This window comes from Chanodichthys erythropterus, chromosome 1 (genome assembly GCF_024489055.1).
Source record: "Chanodichthys erythropterus isolate Z2021 chromosome 1, ASM2448905v1, whole genome shotgun sequence".
NCBI classification, from domain to species: Eukaryota; Metazoa; Chordata; class Actinopteri; order Cypriniformes; family Xenocyprididae; genus Chanodichthys; species Chanodichthys erythropterus.
Window position 1 is genome coordinate 22,922,926 of NC_090221.1, and position 24,651 is coordinate 22,947,576.

Below are 24,651 nucleotides of genomic sequence, written 5' to 3' on the forward strand. Positions count from 1 at the left end.
CTTACCCCTTTTAAAGAAGGGCATGTTAGAACAAAACTGATGGTTTGCTCAAGGCTATTGATCTGCTGAAATTTAAACAATGCTGTAACTTCTTGCTTCCAGTACTCTGCTTTAGCTCTCTCTTTCCCTTGGTAAACTGTATGCATGTATGTAAATGTTAGAGTAGATACGTGTTTAGTCTAGTTAATAAAGTCTTGTTCATGTCAAACATAAATTTGTCTGTGTTTCATACTCATATACTGGAGTCACTATTCATGCAGATTCTGACTACATGCTCTGAGTAGTACTGTACATAAGATTGTCATTTCCCATAACCTGGAAATGAACATTTCTTAGAATTAATAAGCAATTAACACTGAATGTCCATTGGCTTAAGTTAATTTTAAGTTAATTAATTAAGTTAATTTTATTTAACTGATCCAAATATTTATAATTAGTGGAGTTACTAAGAAGTCCCACTGACTTTTAATTTTGTTATATTTGAACAAATATATTTCTTTGTTGTCTTTATTTGTATTAGTTAGCATTTGTTTGTGTTTGTACAAGAAGCACTTTGTCCATCAGGTATCATTTTAAATTACCACCTGTTGATCTCGTATGTGATGCTACAACAGTTTCAGAGAATATCTTCCATTGGAGATAGGGAAGACAAATTGAGAAATTTAGATGACCTGTAACACATCACAAGCTCCTTGGGCCTTTCATTGATCAATGCATTTATATAGACTTTGATAACTACTGCTGTACTGCAGACACATTTCTTATTATCAGAAAATACCTTCTCTAATTCAACTACTAATGGAACTTATACCAACATAACTTGGAACACAGAGATAATATGGCATGTGTTTATGTATTGCTTATCATAACTAGGGAGAATCATACAAAACATGTCAAGAACATGACCAGGTCATACACTAACATTTAAAAGTTTGATTTTTCTTTTGAAAGATTGATACATTTATTCAGCAAGGATGCATTAAATTGATCAAAAATGACAGAAAAGACATTTATAATGTTACAAAATATTTCTATTTCAAATAAATGCTGTTCTTTTGAACTTTCTATTCATCAAAGAAAAAAAAAAAAATATATATATATATATATATATATATATATATATATATATATATATATATATATATATATATATATTTACACAGTGTGACTTGGATATATTTTCATGAGATTCACCCACTAATGCTGCAATTGTTAAACTTTTTTGTTTGTTTGTTTTATGGCAGAACATGGAGGAGATGCTGATGTCCATGTTGATTTATAGCATACTGCTTGTAGCCCTAAAGTAAGACCTGTGACACTCTGGCAATGCAAGTTGAATAAATCAGAAAAATCCAAAAGGTTCATGCATATTTTATTCAAGAGTAAAAAAAGAGATTTGTCCCATAGGGCATGCTCACACTGTCCGTACTGTAGGTCAGGAAATCATGATGCTCAGAATGAAGCTCAAGAGAAAAATACAAGATATAGAATCACAAATAACTCATGAACATTTTCATTATTCATAACGTAAAGCACAATGAGCAACCAAAACAAGGAAGAGGCAAAGTGGAATAAACCAGCAGAACTCTTAATAATAATTAATAATCATAAATAACCAGAATATTGTTTAGATTAGAATAATGATCAGAATATACTTCTCCTTAAAAATGTGAGACACGTTAAGGTGTGTCCATATTCGATTTACATTTGAAATAACCATGCATTCATGCTTTGGCAGCCCGGATGTCTTTTCACAGAATTATATGTTCCTTCACACTACTGGATAACTTCTGTACATCCATAAAGAACTGCAAAAGGTTTAACACGTCAGTGGAGCTTAATTAACTGTACAGCAATGTAAACGAACAAACAATAAATAAATGAATAAATAGCTTGAATACAAAATAAAATAACATGAAAATAAGCAATAACAAAACGTTCCTTAAAAATATACGCCATTTATATACAAAATAAACTCCCATGAATTATGCGTAGCTGGAAATCCGTTCAGTCTAGCGCACCTACACAGGACAAGGACCTGTTTGAAACCACCCATAACGGCCCGACACAATCCCTCAGGTCAAATCACTTCCCTATTTCTCACACACAGACATATGCACACGTAGCCTATAGTCTTTGACGCAGCTGACAGAATGCTTTCCGCCGCTCTGCTCCGGAGCATGATAGGAGGCGGGGAAGCACCAGACACCGAGGGACATGGGAAAACTGCCATAGCAACCGCAGCATGACGTGACAGTGGCGGATTTACACAACGCAGCATCGAGCACACAGCTGAACAGCATGAGGGGCGTTACGGCGACTCCAAACGTCTCTGTTATTTGCGGATTATTCGTGATAACCTGTGTGAAGTTACTTTGTGTAATATTAGTTATTCTGTATATATAGTGATTACTAAAGTAGCAAAACATGGAACTGCGAGAGAAGTGTAAAAGTAAATGGTTATAAGCTCCTCGCGCACATATGAATGCAAACGTACACTCCACCGCTCTCAAATAAATAGAGCGTTAGTTTTGTATTTAACGTTCCACGACAGGCCAAGAAAAAACAGTAAGCGTTTGTGAAAACCTACTTATCATCATATAATTATATATCACATGTCTCCTCCACACACACAGACACGCACGCAGAAGTGCAAACACGCATAAATAAACATCTCTTCGGACAAAGGAAAAGGAAATGCCCTCTTCTCTGTGTTCACATTTCCATTACATAGCCCCATATCCATAAAACTACATATCCCATCATGCAACTCTCATGCATGATCTCCTTTGCGCGGCTCTTCTGTCCCTCTCGTATTTGCTGTTGAGGCCGTTGAACGTCAAGCAGGGAGTTCTGTCTAAATATATCACATAATCCATCTGCTACATAGACAGTAGCAGTGAAAATGAGGGGAGAGGGGAGAACTGCATTATGGGAGAAGGAGTAGGGGTGAGTGAGGGACAGGAGAAGGAGATGAATCACTGGATATTGCTGTTGTCGTCCGTGCCATTGGATTCGGCCATGTTCATCTTGCCCATCGACAGCCCCACGCTGTTGACCACGTCTCGGCGAGGGGGCATGCGCTCGTTTATGCGGTCCAGACCCTTCGCCTCCTCGAAACTGTTGATCTTGTGCTGTGGAGAAAAGCCACGGATGGCTATGAGGAGGAAAGGAAAGAGAAAAGAAAAACAGTCACCAATGGTGCATGGGCAAACTCTAAAACAGGCAATCACACATAAGACAAATGATCACAATACTGCTAGATGAGTGAAATTTTCTAAAAATTTGACAGAACCACAAAGTGTACTTTTGACATAGTGATATGGTGAATACTAGTATATCAAGAGATGCACACATGTCCGGGTCATATTTCGCTTCAAAATGATTTGAAGCTTTGCAAAAATATTTTTTAATTCCAAAATTATTAATACTGTAATGTAAAAAAAAACAAAAAACAAACAATAAATAAAATATTTATTTTAAACACACACACGCACACACATCCAGATGATGAAAGTTTCAGGAACAATATATTACATCAAATTAATAATATCATAATGCAAAAAAATCTTTATGTTCTTAATTTGTTCAATATTTTTTACATGGTCTTTATGCAAAATATTTTTTTTTTTCTTTTTGGAGTGAAATGTGACCTGGAATGACTTTAAATTTCACTCATACACAGACATCTCTTCAAACACTCCACTGATCCACTCTGCTATGTATTAGTCACAGTATAGGCATGTATTTTACAACCAAACACACACAAACAAACACACACACACACACAATATATATATATACTGTATGCTGTACAAGGGAAAAGCTGTGGCGATGACAATGAACGTTACATCTTAACACTTTCACTTCAGCTGGAAAACCCCACAAGGACCAATAGCACAGTCAATGTTTCCATTAGAAAACAAACCCACTTCACCAGCATAACAATTTTTTGTAATGTACATTTTATAGGTTTGAATGTACTTTGATCAGTTCTGATGGAAACATAGTGCTTTATACCACAGCCAGAGATGATGTGAGACTCTCTCTTGGGTTTGCACTGAGACCACATAGTTTTTGGCTTTCAAATGCATCAAAACTTTTCCCATCTCGCCCTGCGAGCTGAGAAAAGAGTCCTGGAAGTATTTTTGCCACTGATTTTCTCCATAGGCATTCCAAAATATTATTTGATAAGGAGCTATAGAAACCTTGAAGCAAACCAACCAACTCTGAAATGAAACTACAGTATTTTAATTTATTCTATGAATTATTGAAATATCTGAGAAAAAAAAAAAAGATTGTGTACCAGTGTTGTCATTGTCAATTAAAACCAAGGGTATGTTTACACAACAACAATGTACTACGATGTGTTTTTCAAATACAGATGACAACGTCGTCAAAACGACCCTCTTTCAAATGGATCTGCAAAAACTGTGTGTGTGCAGAACGTGATTAAGCATTAAAAAGTGAACTGAAAACGGAATTTAGCTGCAGTGAGTACATGGCCTTTGTAAAGAAACACTATGCTCCTATAGACTGAACATGTAATACGCATGCGCATCACGTCACTGTTTTTACAAAATCGTGTTTTTGTAGTTTACATGGGTACGATAATGGTATCGTTTTCAAAAATTTGCATTTTCAGGCCCCCAAAACGCCATTTAAACTTTGTTGTGTGAACAGCCAAAACGCATAAAAAGTTTTCAGTTTTTAGATGAAAAAGGTGTTGTGTAAACGGCCCCCTAAGCTATCAAAAATATAAATAATTTTTAATAAATTGATATAAAGCTGACATAAAATAAATTATACATATTAGATACTTGCTGCTTAAGTTAACTGAAGTAAAATAAGTTGAAACACTAAAATTACTAAAACTAATACACACACATATAATAAAAATGACAAAAGAATATAACAAAATTACAAATTTATAACTAAAATGAAAAAAATAATAAAATAAAATTTTATAAAATATAAAATAATATAAAAAGAGCTCATTCAAAATATTAATACTATAAAATTATTTAAATAATACTAAAAAAAAGTTTTCATCCCAAGTATTACAGAAGAACTAGACATTTTGTATATATTTAAAACATATTTATGTTGTAATTTTAATACTTATAGGGCTTGTGAAAGATTTAAACTGTAAAACAATTCTTACATAAATGTTCTCATTTCATGAAAGCAACCATTTATGGAAAAGTGTTTATGAAAAATTTTCACAGAAATTAATTCAGGTTGTATTCTCATAATGAAGGCACATCAATGACTACTAAATTGTTTAATTCCAGTTACCTTTTTTTGCTAGGATTTCAGCTGTTTTGCTAGGATTTCAGCTGTGTTTTTGTTTTAAATTAAGTACAAATCACTTTTACAGAAGTGTATATCATTTCTCCACAACCTTGGAGCTCATGCTCATCACGATTTCCCTTTGTCTGAGTTCATGATCTTTTATATTGATTTTCTTTTGCCTGTGTTCAGTTCCTGTGTGTTTAGTTCCCATTTCCTTGGTTGCCATAATTACTCATTGTTTCATTGATTACCCTTACGAAAAAGAAGTTTATTCAAGTGTGCTATTAGTATTAGGGCTGCACGATATATTGCATGAGATTGTCACGCGCATTTCGTCAGTAAAGCCGGTTCACTGATTACCGTTAAATCTCCATCACCTGCTTTCAAATGCAGTGGCATTTAATAGACAGAGCCGTAGATCACTGAAAAGCCACGCAATGTCGCGTTCATTATCGAAGGCGATACATCTGCGATATGAACGCGATATTGCGTGGCTTTTCAGTGATCTACGGCTCTGTCTATTAAATGCCGCTGCATTTGAAAGCAGGTGATGGCGATTTTATTGATGAAATGCGCGTGACAATCTCATGCGATATATCGTGCAGCCCTAATTAGTATACTTCTTTTAAACTAAAAATAAGAAAGTATTTGAGTTACTTCTCAGAAATATACTTTATGTATTTCTGAGAAATATACTTAAAATTGCACTTAAGTATACTTGACTTATACTGGCAGAAAATTCTTAGTATACTTGGCCTATATTTGAAAAGTAAAAGTACATTGTTTGAAAATATTGATTTATAAAGAAAACAGATGTATTCCTAATTATGAGTATCGGAATTTTTGTGTAGGCTAGTCCACTAGTAGTGTACATTGGAATTTACTTCAAATCTACTTCACTCTTTCCTCGCCATTGACTGAATTTTCAGGCTATACGGTGGGGGGTGCTGTTACACATCTTCTGTAAGAGTACAGAATCTCCGAGTCAAAAGAAGAAGAAGCTGAACCAAGCGATCGAAGATCATTCATGCAAATATAAAATAAAGCAATCATCAAACATTAAACAGCAAAAATCAAAACTGCTTAACGTTACTGTATGAAATGTCGAACCAGGATGAGCTATAGGACTGTGAAGCTTTGGGGGTGTTTATGGACTCGATCTACACCACCTGTGCTGTGTTTGATCATTGTTCTGAATCCCATCCGGACATAGTCTTTGACAAAAATGCAATTTTCTCAGCCTTTCGTTTAAAATGTTTCTTTTTTTCTTTTCTTTTTTTTTTTTTTAAATGAAATTACCCACATTTAAGTGTTGATAAAAAAAAAAAAGGATTCATGAAGCTAGATTAAAATATTTTTAAAATGGAAAGAGTTAAAGTACAGTTAAAGGTATTTCAAGTAGCCTATAAAAAATACCTAAATATTAACATAGTAGTATACTAAAACACTTGTATGTAAAAACACTTTATAAAAAGTAAACTGTAAGTGTGATGTTATGTTCACTTAAAGAAAAGTTACAAGTATACTTGCTCTAAACTAGTAGTTTACTGAGGGTATATTTCTAAATGTACTTCCATATCTACTAAAAATGTATTAGTAGTATTAAATTAGTAAAGTACTATACTTATAAGTTCACTTGTAGTACAGATGCAGTACAAATGAGAAACGTAGCTGTGAACTAGTTGTGTACTTAACGTTTACTACTATTACACTTATAGTCAGCGTGCGATTTGTGAAAAAAACAGAGGGGGGGATGGTTTGAATTTTTTATTTTTTAAAAACCACAGTGGAGCTATATACTATTTTTTGGCAGCTGTTACAGAACCTTGAGATTTGAAGTATTAGATAGCTTAGATATTTGCACCACTATTTACAATGACTCTGATAATTCTTAATTTCTGATAGGAATGCAAAATCAATCAGTAGTTATTAATAGAATAATGAGACACATGTTACGGTAGACAGGACAGACACAGATGATGCAGGTAACGATAGTTTATTTGACCACAGTAGAGCAGAGGAACACACACAGGTAAGTGAACTGGTTGTAGAGAGGTTTGAGCTGGTGATATGAGGAATAGTTACTGTCCTTTCTTTGCAGATGGATACACGCTGGAGCTTGGAGATCGCTGGAGAACTTGGGAGCTGGTTGGAACACACACACACAGCAGACGGAGCACACAGAGGGAAGGAGGCACGCTGGAGACAGGTGAGTTTCACGGGAATGAGTCCTTGAGGTAAGCATAACAATGAGTAGATGCAAACGAGACCGGACATGGAGTGCTGTGTGTGTGCGTGCTATATAGTGCTGCTAATGAGTGGAGTGATGAGGTGCAGGTGTCGGTGATCAGTACTCTGGAGACTGTGAGCGTTGTGGTTGGGTGACGTTGGAACCTGACGTGTCTGTGACAGTACCCCCCCCCCCCTCCACGGCCCGCTCCAGAGGGCTGAGGACCCCGACGCCGTGGTGGTCGTCCTCTTCCCCGCGGTGCCGGTTTCTCGGGGTGACTGTCGTGGAATGTCTGGAGTAAGTTGGGGTCTAAGATGTCGTTCCTTGGGACCCAGGAGCGTTCCTCGGGGCCGTATCCTTCCCAATCCACAAGATATTCCAGCTGACCACCACGACGCCGGGAGTCCAAGATCTCACGAACCTCATACGCAGTTCCGTCCTCCAGGATGAGTGGAAGGGGGGGTTCGGCGGGAGCCACGTCAGGTCCTGTGGGAAGAACAGAAGGGTGGTGAGGTTTCAGCAGTGACACGTGGAAAGTGGGGTGTATACGATACCCTTGTGGAAGACGGAGTTGATAGGTGACTGGGTTGACCTGCTTGACGATGGGGAATGGGCCAATGAACCTGGGACTCAGCTTTCTGCAGGGCAGACGCAGTCTGATGTCTCGGGTGGATGGCCAAACCATCTGACCAGGCTGGAAGACTGGGGTGTTGGAACGTCGGAGGTCGGCTACCATCCTGCGTCTGCGCAGGGCTCGTTGCAGTTGATGGTGTGCTGAGTCCCAGACCCTCTCGCTCTCTCGGAACCAGTAATCCACTGCCAGAACGTTGGAGGGTTCCCCATCCCAGGGGAACAGTGGGGGTTGGTAGCCGAGTACGCACTGGAACGGTGTGAGCCCTGTAGTAGACTGGCGGAGAGAGTTTTGGGCGTACTCGGCCCAACCCAGGAACTGGTTCCAAGAGTCCTGGTGGTCATGACAGAAGGTACGGAGGAAGCGGCCAATCTCCTGTACCTTCCTCTCCGTCTGCCCGTTCGACTGTGGGTGGTATCCGGAAGTCAGGCTAACGGCCACACCTAGGAAGGAGTAGAATGATTTCCATACTCTGGATATGAACTGGGGGCCTCGGTCGGAGACTATATCTTCTGGAATTCCGAAGTATCTGAAGACTTGGTTGAAGAGTATTTCGGCGGTCTCCATGGCAGTGGGTAGTCCTGGAAGTGGGATCAGACGGCATGATTTTGAGAAGCGATCCACAACAACTAGGATGGTGGTATTTCCTTCTGAGACAGGGAGATCAGTAATGAAATCCACTCCTAGGTGTGACCATGGGCGATCGGGAACGGGAAGCGGAAGGAGTTTCCCAGCTGGCAGATGATGAGGAGATTTGGAGATGGCACACTCCCGACAGCCCTGCACGTACCTTCTGACATCCGAAGCCATCCCTGGCCACCAGAAGCGTTTTTTTAAGCAACAAGAGGGTCTCATTGACCCCCGGGTGACCAGTGCCAAGTAACGTGTGAGCCGAGTGAATGGTGGGAGTGCGTCGTGTCCGTGGAAGGTACAGCAAGCCAAGTGGACAGCCCGGCGGAGGATTCGTGGAGGCATTGGAGGAGGGGATGGTCTCTTCTGACCAGGTAATGGGACACATGATGAGAGAGCTCGGGATGATGGGTTCAGGTTCCTCGGTCTGTTCGTCAGGAGCATACAGACGGGAGAGAGCGTCAGCCTTTACATTTTTTGAACCTGGGCGGTAGGAGATGGTGTAATTGAAGCGTGAGAAAAACATGGCCCAGCGGGCTTGTCTAGGGTTCAGTCTCTTAGCTGATCGAAGATATTCAAGGTTTTTATGATCAGTCAATACCAGGAACGCGTGCTTGGCTCCCTCCAGCCAATGCCTCCACTCTTCCAAGGCAAGCTTAACAGCAAGAAGTTCCCTGTCACCGATGGAGTAGTTGACTTCCGCCGGGCTGAGCTTGCGGGAGAAGAAGGCGCATGGATGGAGTCTACTTGGCGTCCCCTGCTGCTGCGATAACACCGCTCCCACTCCAGTCGTTGAGGCGTCCACTTCGACGACGAATTGTTTCTCTGGGTCTGAATGTACGAGCAAGGGAGCGGTGGTGAAGGCTTCTTTGAGTTGGTTAAAGGCGTTGGTGGCTGCTGGGGTCCAGGACAGAGACTTGGGTTGATTGCGGAGCAGGCTGGTAAGTGGATGGGCGATGGAACTGTAACCTTTGATAAATCTTCTGTAAAAGTTGGAGAATCCGAGGAAACGTTGGAGTTCTTTTATAGTTGTGAGTTCTGGCCAGTTAGAGATGGATTCCACCTTCCTCTCGTCCATCCGGATGCCACTGTGGTCTATGTTGTAACCCAGGAAAGAGACGGAAGGTTGGTGGAATGAGCACTTCTCTGCTTTGAGGAACAGGTTGTATTGGCGTAGACGGGCAAGGACCTCCGCAACGTGTCAGCGATGTTCGGCCTGGCTCCGGGAGTAGATGAGTATGTCATCGATGTAGACAAAGACAAAGCGATGGAGAAACTCCCGGAGCACCTCATGAATGAAGTCCTGGAATACGGAGGGGGCGTTGACCAATCCATACAGCATAACCAGGTATTCGTAGTGGCCAGTAGGGGTGATGAAGGCGGTCTTCCACTCGTCCCCCTCACGTATCAAGATGAGGTTGTACGCGCTGCGGAGGTCCAGCTTCGTAAACACAGTGGCACCACGGAGATGTTCCAGGGCCGCTGGGACGAGAGGAAGGGGATACCTGAACTTGACAGTTATTTTGTTGAGGGAGCGATAATCAATACATGGCCGCAAGCCTCCGTCCTTTCTAGCCACGAAGAAGAAACTGGAAGCAGCAGGGGAAGTAGACGGCCGGATGTAACCTTGGGCGAGGGCTTCCTTGATGTAATCCTCCATGGCCTTCTCCTCCGGGATGGAAAGAGGGTATATCTTACCCCTTGGCACTGGTTCACCCGGAAGCAAGTCGATGGCACAGTCCCATGGCCGGTGTGGAGGCAGCTTGGAAGCCCGTTGTGGGCAGAAGACGTCGCTGAAGGGGATATCGACAGAGCGTTGTTCGACTGGACTTTCGATGGACGTGGCGCAGAGAGTGAGGTCAGGCAGAGGAGTCGGTGGAAGAGGAAGTTCAGCCAGACACTGAGAGAAGCATGTGTCGCCGCACTTCAGGATTTCACCCGTTTTCCAAGAGATGGTTTATGCTGGTTTATAGATTATGCTGCTCCAACCAGGGGCGCCCTAGAACCACGTCAGCGGTGGAATCCTCCAGAACCAGCATATGAGCCTCTTCTCGGTGTAGTAAACCCACTTGAAGTGTTACAGGTCCAGCCACGGTGCAGACGCGCTTACGGCTCAGGGGTCTGCCGGTTATTGAGCTGATCTTGTAGATGGTCGGAAACAGAGTGGTCTTGAGACGTAATTGACGACAGATGGCGCCGGAGACGAAGTTGCCGGCTGACCCCGAGTTGATGAGCGCGACCACTGTAAGGGAGACGGTAGCGGCAGTAAGATTGACGACAGTAGTGAGTGGTTTCATTTATGAGTAGCAGGAATAATAGCACTCACCAGGGGTCGCGGCGGTCGTGTGGGGCATGCTGCAATCACATGCCCAGGTTCTCCACAGTAGAGACAGAGATGAAGGGTCAGCCGACAGCGGCGTTCTTCAGAAGATAAACGGGAGTTTTCCACTTCCATTGGTTCTTGGGCTGGTTCTGGGGAGATGACGGGTTCGGATCGGCAGAGGAATACGTTGGAGAGGGACTGGTCCTGGTGCTCCTGGATGCACGCTTGCATGCGAGTGGCGCAGCGTATGGAGAGCTGGATGAACTTTTCAAGGCAGATGGAGTCCTCGCATGGCGCGAGATGCAGCCGCACCCGAGGTTCTAAACCTTGTCGATAGGTTGTTATCAGGGCTTGTTCATTCCATCCGCTGATTGCTGCAAGCGTTCTGAATTGCAGAGCATAGTCGTTAATAGACATTGATCCTTGTTTTAAATTATAAAGTTTCTCACCAGCTGAAGAATCCGTGATCGGTTTCCCAAACACTTCCCGGAAGTGGGAAATAAACGCCGAGTAGGATTGGGTTACAGCGCCCCGCTGGGACCAGATGGAGTCGGCCCATTTTAATGCTTTGCCGCTGAGTTGAGAAATTTCGAACGCTATCTTAGAGGTGTCACTCGGGTACAGGTGCGGCTGCATCTCCAGGACCAGTGTACATTGCAGCAGGAATCCGCTGCAATCCAATGGTAACGAAGGAAGGCTGTTGACATTGTCGGTGGTATTCGCTGGTGCAGGTGAAGGGACAGTGACTGGAGATGGCGGTGGTGGATGGATGGTAAGTGTGCGCCGTAGCGCATCCACGAGCTCCTGGAAGGGGTCCGGCTGGCTCATACTGGGTCTGCAGTGTTGGTCCGGTCTTCTGTTACGGTAGACAGGAGACAGACACAGATGATGCAGGTAACGATAGTTTATTTGACCACAGTAGAGCAGAGGAACACACACAGGTAAGTGAACTGGTTGTAGAGAGGTTTGAGCTGGTGATATGAGGAATAGTTACTGTCCTTTCTTTGCAGATGGATACACGCTGGAGCTTGGAGATCGCTGGAGAACTTGGGAGCTGGTTGGAACACAAACACAGCAGACGGAGCACACAGAGGGAAGGAGGCACGCTGGAGACAGGTGAGTATCACGGGGATGAGTCCTTGAGGTAAGTATAGCAATGAGTAGATGCAAACGAGACCGGACATGGAGTGCTGTGTGTGTGCGTGCTATATAGTGCTGCTAATGAGTGGAGTGATGAGGTGCAGGTGGCGGTGATCAGTACTCTGGAGACTGTGAGCGTTGTGGTTGGGTGACGTTGGAACCTGACGTGTCTGTGACAACACAACCCTCTACATTCAATTGCGTTTGGTCCCATTATTTTTGATCACAGTGCATACACATACAAAGTTTAAGTCCAAAAGTGCGCACATTTGTAGAAATACACGTTTACCTCAGATTTCATTTAACAGAATATAAGCTGGGCCTTAGGCAGAGTTTCATAATTACTGAGGTCAAAAAATGTAGAATGCTAGGGGGGTATGGGGGCATGCTCCCCTGAGAAAATTGATTTCCTTGGTATGTGCATTTTTAAGACATTTTTAAGGCCAACAAATTGGATAACAATAGCTTTAAAACCATGTAAACAAATAATACATACCTGCATGCACAGTTTTGAGGCAGCTTTAATCGCATGTTTGGTATTTTCATGACTTAACTTACAACAACGGTGCATGCTCATAGTTTCTTTTGCGCTTTATTTAAGCTATAATAAAGTAATATTTATTACTTTATTACCCGCATTTATTACCACAAATCGCACCCTGCTAATAGTACACTTAAAAATATACTTCAATTGGGCCAATTTAGTTCCAAGCGGTATTGAAATAATACACTTACAAGTTTACTACTAGTATATTGATACTAATATACTTACTACATAAAGTATACTTAAAAAAATATACTTGAATATTTCTTAAGTATACTTGATAAAATTAACTTGAAGTATACTTCTTTTTCGTAAGGGCAGTGTCTCACCTGTTCCCTATATCCCTGTGTATTTATAACCTCAGTTATCGTTCATCGTTCTTCTGTGTCAAGCTTCTTTTGTGGATTATCTAGTCAAGCCAGCATGTAACAGTGCAAGGTCAGTCTCATAAGGTTAGTATGTTATTGACTAAAATCCTCTTTTGCTGGAGATTTCAAATGGCATTTTAACTTCCAGAACCCTCATTGACATTTAAGTCACTTTTTTCCAGATATCCGTGAAAACATTTATCTCTGAATGAGTTTAAAAACAAACCCTGTCATAGAGAGGTCACATGATCCCTGCAGATCACATGGTCATGGCAGACCAAACCCAGAGTGAGTGCGCGAGGAGCGGCTCTGGGTTGATCAGAGTTTGGGGCATGGTGCTGTAAGAATACTGGGTCATTTGTGATAGGCAGGGGACGTGCGCCCCCACCCGCCCATGGCCCAGATTCTTGTCGTCTGCTGAGTCATTCTGTAACCTTGCTGATTATTAAGTACATAAAAATGTGTGCCATTGAGAAAAAAGGGTGGAGAACAGCAGAGCAGAGTCCAGCATTTGCATAAGCAGGAAAACACAGGTGTGAAAGTGTATGTGTGTGCATGTCTGTATGTATTTGTGTATCAGTATATTTCTATAAAACACTATTCAGACTATTCAGACAGATATATATATATATATATATACTTAAGAAAATTTACCGGCCATGAATTTTTTTTTAGAAACATAGATTAATCCTAATTAAAGTTAAAAAAGTTATTCAGTCAAGAGCAATGAGTGATTGTTCTTTTGTCTTTTGTTGTTTGATTAACATTAAAAACAGACAGCAGCCCTGAATATTAGCCTGCTGTCACTTTAAGAGCTAAAGCATGTGTCATGATCACCGTCTGTTCCTGTCATTGTTCCTGGACTACATCTCCCATCATCCTCTCTGTCACTCACCTGCACACACTTCACACTAATCACTGATCACCACACCCAGCTGCAGCTCATTACCTGGACTATAAAGGACTTCCACACACACCACCTCACTGCGAAGTATTGTTTCCCCAGTGTACAATTTCCGAGCGTTTATTCCCTGTTTGCCTGTTTGTTCTCGACCTTGTCTGTTCCTGTTTTTGATCCGTTGCTGCCTGTCCTGATCCTTGCTTTGTATACCAACCTGTGAGTGATATCTGCCTGCCTTGTGACCTACCGCCTGTACCCTGACTACGACCCTGCCTGTCCTTTGCTGCTCCTGTTTGTTCCTGATTGACCCTGCCTGTACGACCATTCTCATTCTTAATAAAACGCTGCACTTGGATCTCCTGCCTGAGCCTCCCATTCGTAACAGAATACTTCGCCACTACCAGATCCAGCAGCTTCGGTGAGCGTCTTTCCCGTTTCAACATGGACCCAGCAATGCAACTGATCAGCCTCCGCCAAGGTACCCGTACCCTCGAGGTGCACATTCAGAACTTTTTGGATATTGCTTATCTATCTGATCTGCCGGACTGTGCCCTCATTGACTTCTTCGCTTACGGATTAAACGAACCACTAAAGGACTGTGTACTCACCAATGGTCCCCGCGGATCGTTCATAGAATTCCTGGACTTTGCCTTGCTTGCAGTTGGTTCGACTTTCACTGTGGGAGTCGCAGAGGATTCCGACACAACAGTGAATCCTGTAATGGCTGCCAAGCCCGAGAACACACACAAAATGGCGGCCTCTACCACGAGTCACGTCGCCGCTGATCGCCCAGAGCAACGTCACGCCTTCGCTGATCGCCCAGAGCAACGTCACGCCTTCGCTGATCGCCCAGAGCAACGTCACGCCTTCGCTGATCGCCCAGAGCAACGTCACGCCTTCGCTGATCGCCCAGAGCAACGTCACGCCTTCGCTGATCGCCCAGAGCAACGTCACGCCTTCGCTGATCGCCCAGAGCAACGTCACGCCTTCGCTGATCGCCCAGAGCAACGTCACGCCTTCGCTGATCGCCCAGAGCAACGTCACGCCTTCGCTGATCGCCCAGAGCAACGTCACGCCTTCGCTGATCGCCCAGAGCAACGTCACGTCGCCGCTGATCGCCCAGAGTCACGTCACGTCTCTAGATCAGTCAGGGAGCGGAGAGGACTGCGTTGCAGTGTGGCAGATCCGCCGATGACTTCAGCTCGAGCGGCTGGCATCCCTAAGCATCCACCAGCCACTTCATTCTCAAGCCCGCCGGCCGCTTCGCCCTCAAGCCCGCCGCCCGCTTCGCTCTCAAGCTCGCCTGTTGCAACGCTCTTAAGCTCGCCTGTTGCAACTCTCTCAAGCTCGCCTGTTGCAACTCTCTCAAGCTCGCCCGTTGCAATGCTCTCAAGCTCGCCCGTTGCAACGCTCTCAAGTTCGCCGGTATCCATGGACTCGAGCGCTCTGGACACGATGGACGAAAAGACTGCTTTGCCAGTGCCCACGGGCAAGATGGCCGCCCCTGCGGTGCGTAAGGATGCAGGGGACGTTCCAGCCACTGAGTCCGCTCCAGAATCCACTCCAACCGGTGAACCATCACTTCACCCTCGGAAGAGGAGGAGAAGGAGGAAGAAGGCTTCTTTCTTTCCTCAAGGCTCAGAAGCCTTTCAAGAGGCCGTTGGGGGTCCAGAGACTACTCCAGAGGTCTCTCCCACTGCGCCCAGGTGTCTCGCTCTGCCGGCGCCACCCGTGCTCCTCGCCCTGCCGGCGCCACCCGAGCTCCTCGCCCTGCCGGCGCCACCCGAGCTCCTCGCCCTGCCGGCGCCACCCGAGCTCCTCGCTCTGCCGGCGCCACCCACACGCCTGGCCCTGCCGGCGCCACCCGAACTCCTCGCTCTGCCGGCGCCACCCGAGCTCCTCGCTCTGCCGGCTTCACCCACACGCCTGGCCCTGCCGGCGCCACCCGAACTCCTTGCCCACGAACCTGCGACGGGCCCCGCTGAAATCCCCAAGAACTTTTTGGGGGGGGGCAGTATACCTAGGGGTGGGGAGCTAGTGGGTGGGGACCCTGCCCAGTCACTGTTGTCAGGGCCATTTATGGACTGTAGCCCACTTGGGCCATTCATGGACTCATTGCTGCGGCTGCCCAAGCCACCTGACCTGCCGTGGTTGCCCGAGCCACCTGACCTGCCGTGGTCGCCCGAGCCACCTGATCTACCGTGGCCGTCAGTCACCTGACCAGCTGTGGTTGCCTGAACCATCCGACCTACTGTGGCTGCCCAGGCCATCTGACCTGCCATGGCCGCCTGAGCCACCTGACCCACCGTGGCTGCCTGAATCCCTGGGGCTGCATTGGAGATTCCGTCCCCGTCTGCCGTTAAACCTCCAATGCACCCACCCCCCCCTCCCTAGCTGTTCCTTCACGTCGCGAGGACGCGCCTTCCGGGAGGGGGGCATTATGTCATGATCACCGTCTGTTCCTGTCATTGTTCCTGGACTACATCTCCCATCATCCTCTCTGTCACTCACCTGCACACACTTCACACTAATCACTGATCACCACACCCAGCTGCAGCTCATTACCTGGACTATAAAGGACTTCCACACACACCACCTCACCGCGAAGTATTGTTTCCCCAGTGTACAATTTCCGAGCGTTTATTCCCTGTTTGCCTGTCTGTTCTCGACCTTGTCTGTTCCTGTTTTTGATCCGTTGCTGCCTGTCCTGATCCTTGCTTTGTATACCGACCTGTGAGTGATATCTGCCTGCCTTGTGACCTACCGCCTGTACCCTGACTACGACCCTGCCTGTCCTTTGCTGCTCCTGTTTGTTCCTGATTGACCCTGCCTGTACGACCATTCTCATTCTTAATAAAACGCTGCACTTGGATCTCCTGCCTGAGCCTCCCATTCGTAACAGCATGGATCCAATATACTGTTACACAATTTTATTTCTCAACTGTTTGCCCACAGAAAACTTCCCACACACTGCCCGAATAAAAACTTGAGTTCCCTTGTCTTCTTGAGCTTGAATATTTAAATTGGCAAGGCTTAAACTTTTGTGACAATGCAGTACTGCCCTGTCAATGCCCCGAGTGTTGTTCAGTTTTGCAGAAAACATATTAGTGCTGTCAATCAATTAAAAAAAATAATCAAATATTTTTCTGTAATTAATCACGATTAATCACACCTAACATTAAAGTTTTAATATGTTTTTTATATTGTAATACTTTCACATAGAATCTCCAAAATAATGTAGAAACAAACATAACAATGCATATTTTAAATATTTGTCTAATGGCACCTTTTAAAAAGCACTATGAATGAAGGCCAGTATCACTGGCCCTGTTTACACCTGGTATTAAGATGCGTTTTGATTGATTGGATCACAAGTGGACGATGCTAAATACAGGTGCAAAAAGTTTTGAGGCTGTCCACTTTTGACCACCTCCAGAGGTAGTCGAAAGCACATTCAACCAGGCTGCTTTCGTAGTGTAAACGCTCATGTGGTCAAATGTGTTCGAACAGCCACAAAAGACCGCCTACTCTCTGCCTACTGACATAACTCGTAAACATTATGGGAAGCGCGATAGCCAGACAGGATTTAAAGTTTGTCGGCTGAAGACCCAAGCTTGATCTGAAGATGAAAAACGTGCCAAGCACAATGTTCTCTCATCATTCCTGATTTCTAACACATACTCACAGCGTTCATTGTGGTCTTGCGGCTGTCGGAGCAGAAATGAAAGCTGCTGCTCCCCGTATGTTTTTCCATTTTCTCCGTAAGCGTTCATATGTAAATTGCGCGGGCTTATTTTGTCCATTAGATCAAAGATCTGAAAAAGTCTATACTTTTGATTTGATTTGACCACTTGTGATTCGATCGACTAAAATGCACCAGGCGTAAACAGGGCCGCTGATACCAATACTGGTACTGATGTCCCTGATAATGATTAATGAGGATATATATATATATATATATATATATATATATATATATATATATATATATATATTTTTTTTTTTTTATTTTTTTTTTTTTTTTTTTATTTTAGCCGTTTAACTTTACAGTATTGAAAGCTATCATTTGTAACATATAATAGATATAACAACTTTATTTTAAGTGAACATGAAACAATCTTCACATAAATCCACTGTAATAAATCTCACATTTACCTCTGAACGTATATCAGGGCTCAACGCTAAGGTTTTTTTCTACTGGCCCAGTTGAGCCGGTTCTGAATTTTACCTGCTCTGCTAAAATGCACAAAAAAGTTACTGTTTTCGCTGTTGTTGACCCATGTAACCTTGTAAACAGTGCTTTAAAGTCTAACACGTAAATAGGTCTAACAGGTAAATTTACAGAAATTGAATCATTTCTGTATCTGTGCAGTTAATAAACCCTGCACAGTCTTCACTGCATAAATTATATATAGAATATAGATTAATCCGTATTAAAGCTACAAAAGTGATTTAGTCATGAGCAGTGAGTGATTTTCTCTTTGTCTTTTGTTCTTTGATTAACATTAATTACAGACAGCAGCAGGTTTATTACTTTAAGACCTGATAAACATGATGCAAATCTGACACACATATTTTCTCACTCTTTAAGTTCATTAAAAAGATTTTTTAACTAATTTAAGACTGTGCTTATGAGGATACTCAACAAACACTGGCATTTTGACATAATTTTGGGTGTTTTTGTCCAAAAGATAATTCTGAAGCGGCATTCTGTACGCGTTCCGGGTGTTGGTTCAAAGAGAGCTGCTTCACAAACATCGCGGCAAGTTCTTTTTTCATCTTATCGTGCTGGAATGGTTTAATAGCACTTAAATGAATAATAGCATCATCATTTAATGTAATTTAATTGGCATTGCTTAATTATAAATTAAAATAACAATTAAGTTATTATTAACTTAATTATTATTATAATTAAATTAAGTAATTATTCAATTCGATACTAACTTAAAAATACAGGCCTATACGACACTTGCATACAATTTGTAATGTGTTTGTCTCTTAAACAGCTCTTATGCAAAATTATGAAATATTATTACAATTTAAAATAACTGTAATTTAATATGTTTGTAATTTAATGTTTTAAAATGTAATTTATTCCTGTGATGACAAAACTGAATTTTCATTTGCTGCTTAAGAATAATTTCTTATTATTGAAATCAGTTGTGCTGCTTAATATTATTGTTGATACAGTGATTAGGTTTTATTGATGAATAGAAAGTTCAAAAGAACAGAATTTTTTCCCCAAAATATTTTTCAATGGATTCATCAATGGATTTTTCAATGTTATGTCTTTACTGCCCCTTTTGATAAATTTAAAGTATCTTTGCTGAACAAATGTATTTATTGCTTTTAAGAAAAATCTTACTGACCCCAAACTTTTGAACATAGTGTATGTCCACTTTTAGATATTCAGTGCATGATATGTGTGTGTCTGTGTGAAATACACAATCCCTGACCAGTCATAGCACCCCACACGCTCAGTTAGCTAGGCTGCACTGTCTAGCTAGCTAGCGTGTTACAGCGGTCACTATGAAACCTCTGAGCAGCACAGAGAGAGATAGAGGCCGGCCAGTTTACCTTCTCCATCCTTATCCGTCTCGACTGCTTCAATGGCCTCGATGGTAGCTGAGGAGGCACAGAAAGACAGACGGAGAGAGGGAGAGAGGGAGGATGGATTGGGGAGTTTATTGTGACAGTCATGCAGGCAGCACATTCCCCCAGCATTAGCTGCCAAGTAGCTGCCACGGGCAGGTAGCAGTTAGCGCTAGCTGGTTAGTTTCCCAGTATGTTTGTGTGTGCACATTTCAGATGGTTTAATTAGCGAAGAGAATGAACGAAAATGTTTCACCAAAAGAGAGGGGTTAGCAAACATGTGAGTGAGTTTGTAAGACACTGTCTTAGTGACCTTGAAAGAAAAAAGAGGTTGTGATTGGAAAGTGAAAGAGCAATGTTTGGGTTTGTAACTCACCGCTCTGCAAGGTCTGTTTTCCTCCAGACAGTACGCCACTCGGCAGCATGCCAGTAGGGGTCAGACCTTTCAGGGTTAACACATTCTCACTCTCCTCTCTACAGAAATACACAACGAAAATTATGTATTATAATTGCTAAAATTGAAATAAATATAAATTCAAGCTACAAATAATAATAATAATAATAATAACTACAAAAGCACACAACAAAACTACTAAAACTTAAATAAAATAAATAAAAGCTAATTAAAAATATTAACAAATATTATTATAGTACATAAGTAATGGTAAAATATTACTAAAACAAATAAATATGCATTCAAGCTAAATATAAATATTAAAATAAAAACTATGACAACTAAAATTACAACTTTGATGAAAGGTTTTGATCCACTTCAAATGTTGACTACTGTATATATATATATATATATATATATATATATATATATATATATATATATATATATATATATATATATATATATATATATATATATATACAAGCACAATACAAATATATATAAACAAATGATAAAAATGAAAGAAGCACAACAAAAAAATAAAACTTAAAGTTAAAATGAAAACATAAAATATAAAAATAAAAGCTAATTAAACAAAATATTATAGTATATACTTGCTAATCAAATAACTGTTAACATAAAACTGTTATATAAATAATACTAAAATATTACAAAAACTGAAATAAATATAAATTCAAGCTAAATAGAAATATTAAAAAACAAAAATTAATACAAATGACAAAAGCACAACAAAATTACTAAAACTACATTTAAAATGAAAACAGAAAATATAAAAAAATAAAAAATATAAAAAAAGTTAATTTAAAATATTAACAAATACTATTATAGTAATATTAAAATAACTGTTAACATAGGTTATACTGTTAACATGAATCCTGAGCTGTCTTTTCACACTGCTATACTTTATCAGACTTTTATATTTCACACTGCAGACTTTTATATTTTCACAATCCCTTGTCTAACGTTCTTATCTGCATAATTATGAGGTAAATTAAATTAATTGGACAAGCACAGCATGCAACTTCTTTTAATAACTGCCTGTCCATCTGTGGAAATGTGACCACATAAAACCTCTCTGGGGTGCTTTTCCCATACAACTACGTAACTCGCTGCTTAACCTCCATAGTACAATCAAGTTCTTTGGTACAATGCATTGTTGAAGAAATCAACTAGCAAGTCACAACCCGAAAACTGCATTGTTGCAAATTTGTCGTTCAATCACTGTGGTTGATGCCACGCAGGTGGTGGAGTAATAACTTTAAATGAATCCATTTGAGATCCAATTAATGCCCAAATCTTGCTATAAATTACCTGAGGACTAATTCTCATTTTTCTCAGTTATTTTGCTTAGTATGTTCTTACATACTAGAGCATGTACGCACATGCGCGCCTTTCAAAAACGGCAAGTACAGGCAGGTACAGGTCTCTTTCTTGTTTTCTCATTATCACAACTACTTTTTTAGCATTCAGATCACAAGAAAACAACCTATATTGAGATAATGAGAAATAAATTAAATAATGCTGCATTGCTTGACTTCCGTAACAGGGAAACTATGCTTTTTTTCCCCCAAGTGCGTGCATAGACATATGGAAACATTTTACTATAATATATTCAGATTATATATGAGATATCATACACATATTTTAAAGAGCATCTAGTCTATGAAAGATATTTTATATTAAAGGTCACTCTTTTTTTATTATTTTTTTTTTTTTTGCATAGACTACACAAATGATAATGACATGGAATGTAATTTTGTCACAATATAGCTATTGTAGTCTATATTTTATTTGTCATTTGTCTGAACTTTGAATTGTATGCCAACTGTAATGGCCATCATTTGAGGTTGGACATGGGCCACAAGAATTATCATTAGTCAAAAAGATTCTAGGCATAAACCATATTTAAACCATACATAAGTCTTATATAATAATTGGTGATCTTCAATGTGAATAGTGCAGGACAAAACCAATGGCATGCGATCAACAGCCTATGTCTTATTTAAATCTCTCGCATGCCAAATTTTTCGTGCATAGTGTAAACTTTGTTATAAAAACAATTAAAGTGACATAACTGCACTATAGTCAACAGACGTACAGAGAGCACCGAGTACGTAGGAGAGATAGTGCTGTACATATGGTGATTTATAAAACATGATTTATGAAAAAGAAGGGTAAGAACCTTCAAGACATGGCTTTATCCTTTAAAAAAAAAATTAGACAAGAATCTTAAGACATTAGTTTAATCTTTGCAGGAGAGCTGTCAGTAAAGCAACAAAGGAGTTCCATGCCCTTGGGATTGTGTCCCTGTTCCCATCTTTGAAAGACCCATACTCTAAAAAAGGATATGTAAGTTTGCCTGCCGAACCATAAACATCTTATACACACTTGAGTCACTGTAATTGTATTATGTTGTCTAACATAAGATACTGCTTCCTCCCAGGAACATTTCTATGACATTCAGAGCAACAAAGGCTTTCTTGAGTGGCGTATAAAGACCGTGCAACGTAAATTCAGAACCACCTCTACATCACAGAGCAGAGTGGAGCTAAAAGGAGGTCCCACATCATCAAGAACGATTGGAACCGATGACCAGCGAATGGGAGATGAATGTCTGGAAGCTGTGTCTCTCCTCAATCACACAACTGACCGTGACTTAGTGTTCCAGAAGATGAGAGAAACTTTCCAATACCGTCAGCAGATTCTTCACAACCCACAGCGCTCAGCTGATGTACTACAAATGTTTCCTCGTTTCTTGGACGTCAAAGGACTGGTAAATATTAAATAAGAATATGAAATTTTATTAAAAATATTATGTTACATTATATGTTTAAACGGTTTGCTTTTGTTTTTTAATTAGATTTTGCAAGACTTCTCACTAATGTTTGGAGCAGAGGTTGCTTCAAGGTTTCTGGAAAAATGGAAAAATGGTTTCAAAGCAAAAGTCATCCAGGAGGCCAGGAACCTTAAAGAGACTGCTCTCCTGAAACAGCATCTGAAAGCTGTACTGAAAGAAGGATCTGATCCTACTGATGAACCAGGTACAGTCATCGTTAAAATAGTAATGTTTTTACTTGAATCAATTAATCTTCTGGTTAAAGTTTTTATTGATTATTTCCCAAAAACATTTATCTCCAAAAGTCTGCTAAAAACACAACACAGTTATTTCTTAAAATTTAGTCTATTACAAAAGCTCATCAGTAAATTAATGCTTTGTGAATGCTGTTCATAACTACTTGAATTTAAAAAAAGTGATGCGTGGAAAAGTCCCCTTGGCTTTGAATATGTACAGTATGAAATTTAGAAATTTAGTTTGCTCTCCATCACACAACTAATAACTACCCCACTAACAGTATTATGATACACAATCCACGCTGTTAACTTAATGATGCCATAAAGAGACTGGTTTGAAATAACTACTGTTATTTTCTGTCTCCAGACTGGGACAGTGACATGGCTTCTCTATTTGTCCTGCTTCATCTTCTTACTCCACAACCAGCTGGAAGAAAGCGTCCCAAGAAGATCAGTGTTGGAGAGGCAACAGATCATCTGGTCAAATTTCATAAGGTTTGTTAAGACTATCCTATTCCAAATATTGTACTTGATGCCTAATTTTTAACAAATTATTTATAAAGGGGACATTTATGTTATGTTTCAGTCATGCCAAAGCCTTGATGATCATCTCCTGACAACTGAAGGAAACCCTCAGCCATATCTTCTCGCCTCAGGGACTTCAAAAGCACAGGTTTCCACCTTTTACATTGTCTTGGACAGAAAAGTTCTGCCTTGTCAATCATGTACATCCTTGGGTGCCTTTGACGAGCTGTTCAAGTCCCATTTTGTTTTCAGTGTGAAGTATGATGATGCTCTGTCCAGTCTGTACACATTTTTGCAGACAACTGTGTACAATATCGATATAAGTACAACTGAGGAAACTCCAAGAGTCAAAGAGCTAAGAGCAAGGCTGTTGAACAAGCACTAATTGTCTTGTTTAACCAAAATGTTAAGTTGTTTCCTCTGCACTTCATCCTTTTGAAACATTTTTCCATGATCACTTCCATGCTTTTCAAGTGACTGAAAACCTACCAAGGAACTGGTTATAGAAAGGGAAAGATTAAGACATTTCAAATCTTTTGATGCCCAAATGTCATATGGGTGTGATACACAATTTTATGTTGTATCAGAGAGTTGTATTATCTGATTTCTTATTTAAATTAGTTCACTGTGAACTTGTTCCTTGTTACTTCATCTGATGTATAAGTGTCTACCTCAGGTTACACAATCCTGCACTACTTTTTATTTATTTTATTTATTTTTTTTATAATCCTGCTGGCTTTATTTTATATGACGCAGTAATGTGTTGACAATGTTTTATACAATTTTACTAAGCAGTTTTATTTGGCACTCTGTTAGATGCCTACATGTATTAAATGTAAACATTTTGCTGTTAGATTTTACAGTATTTTATGACTGCAGTTAATTTCAAAGTGTGTCCATGCATGGAATTTCTAAAGCTAATGTATGGATTTGCTTAAATAAAAGCAGTTAGTGAGGAGTATGGCATTCAGTGTAGTCATTT

General features: G+C 41.0%; 2 protein-coding genes across 2 annotated transcripts in view; one reads left to right on the top strand and one right to left on the bottom strand.

Moving 5' to 3' along the window:
• Positions 1-1,410: 1,410 nt before the first annotated feature.
• The window catches only part of ppp3cb (protein phosphatase 3, catalytic subunit, beta isozyme), a 123,606-nt gene continuing 100,365 nt past the window's right edge, over positions 1,411-24,651 (bottom strand). The window contains exons 13-15 of the mRNA XM_067390689.1: positions 20,031-20,128; positions 19,640-19,687; positions 1,411-3,157 (exon numbers count right to left, since the gene is read on the bottom strand). Coding sequence (XP_067246790.1) covers positions 2,979-3,157; positions 19,640-19,687; positions 20,031-20,128 — 325 coding nt within the window. The 3' untranslated portion in view covers positions 1,411-2,978. The remainder of the gene's footprint in view (positions 3,158-19,639; positions 19,688-20,030; positions 20,129-24,651) is intronic.
• On the top strand, positions 22,227-24,054 carry LOC137022758 (uncharacterized). Its single transcript, XM_067389205.1, has 5 exons — positions 22,227-22,246; positions 22,328-22,421; positions 22,933-23,095; positions 23,569-23,639; positions 23,731-24,054. Exons 1-5 carry the CDS (start codon positions 22,227-22,229, stop codon positions 24,052-24,054), a joined length of 672 nt encoding a protein of 223 aa, XP_067245306.1.

Coding starts and splice junctions, on each gene's coding strand:
- LOC137022758 (XM_067389205.1), top strand. CDS start 22,227: ATGATTTATGAAAAAGAAGG. Junction 22,422..22,932: donor CATACTCTAAAAAAGGATAT/GTAAGTTTGCCT, acceptor TTTTTTAATTAG/ATTTTGCAAGACTTCTCACT. Junction 23,640..23,730: donor ATCTGGTCAAATTTCATAAG/GTTTGTTAAGAC, acceptor GTTATGTTTCAG/TCATGCCAAAGCCTTGATGA.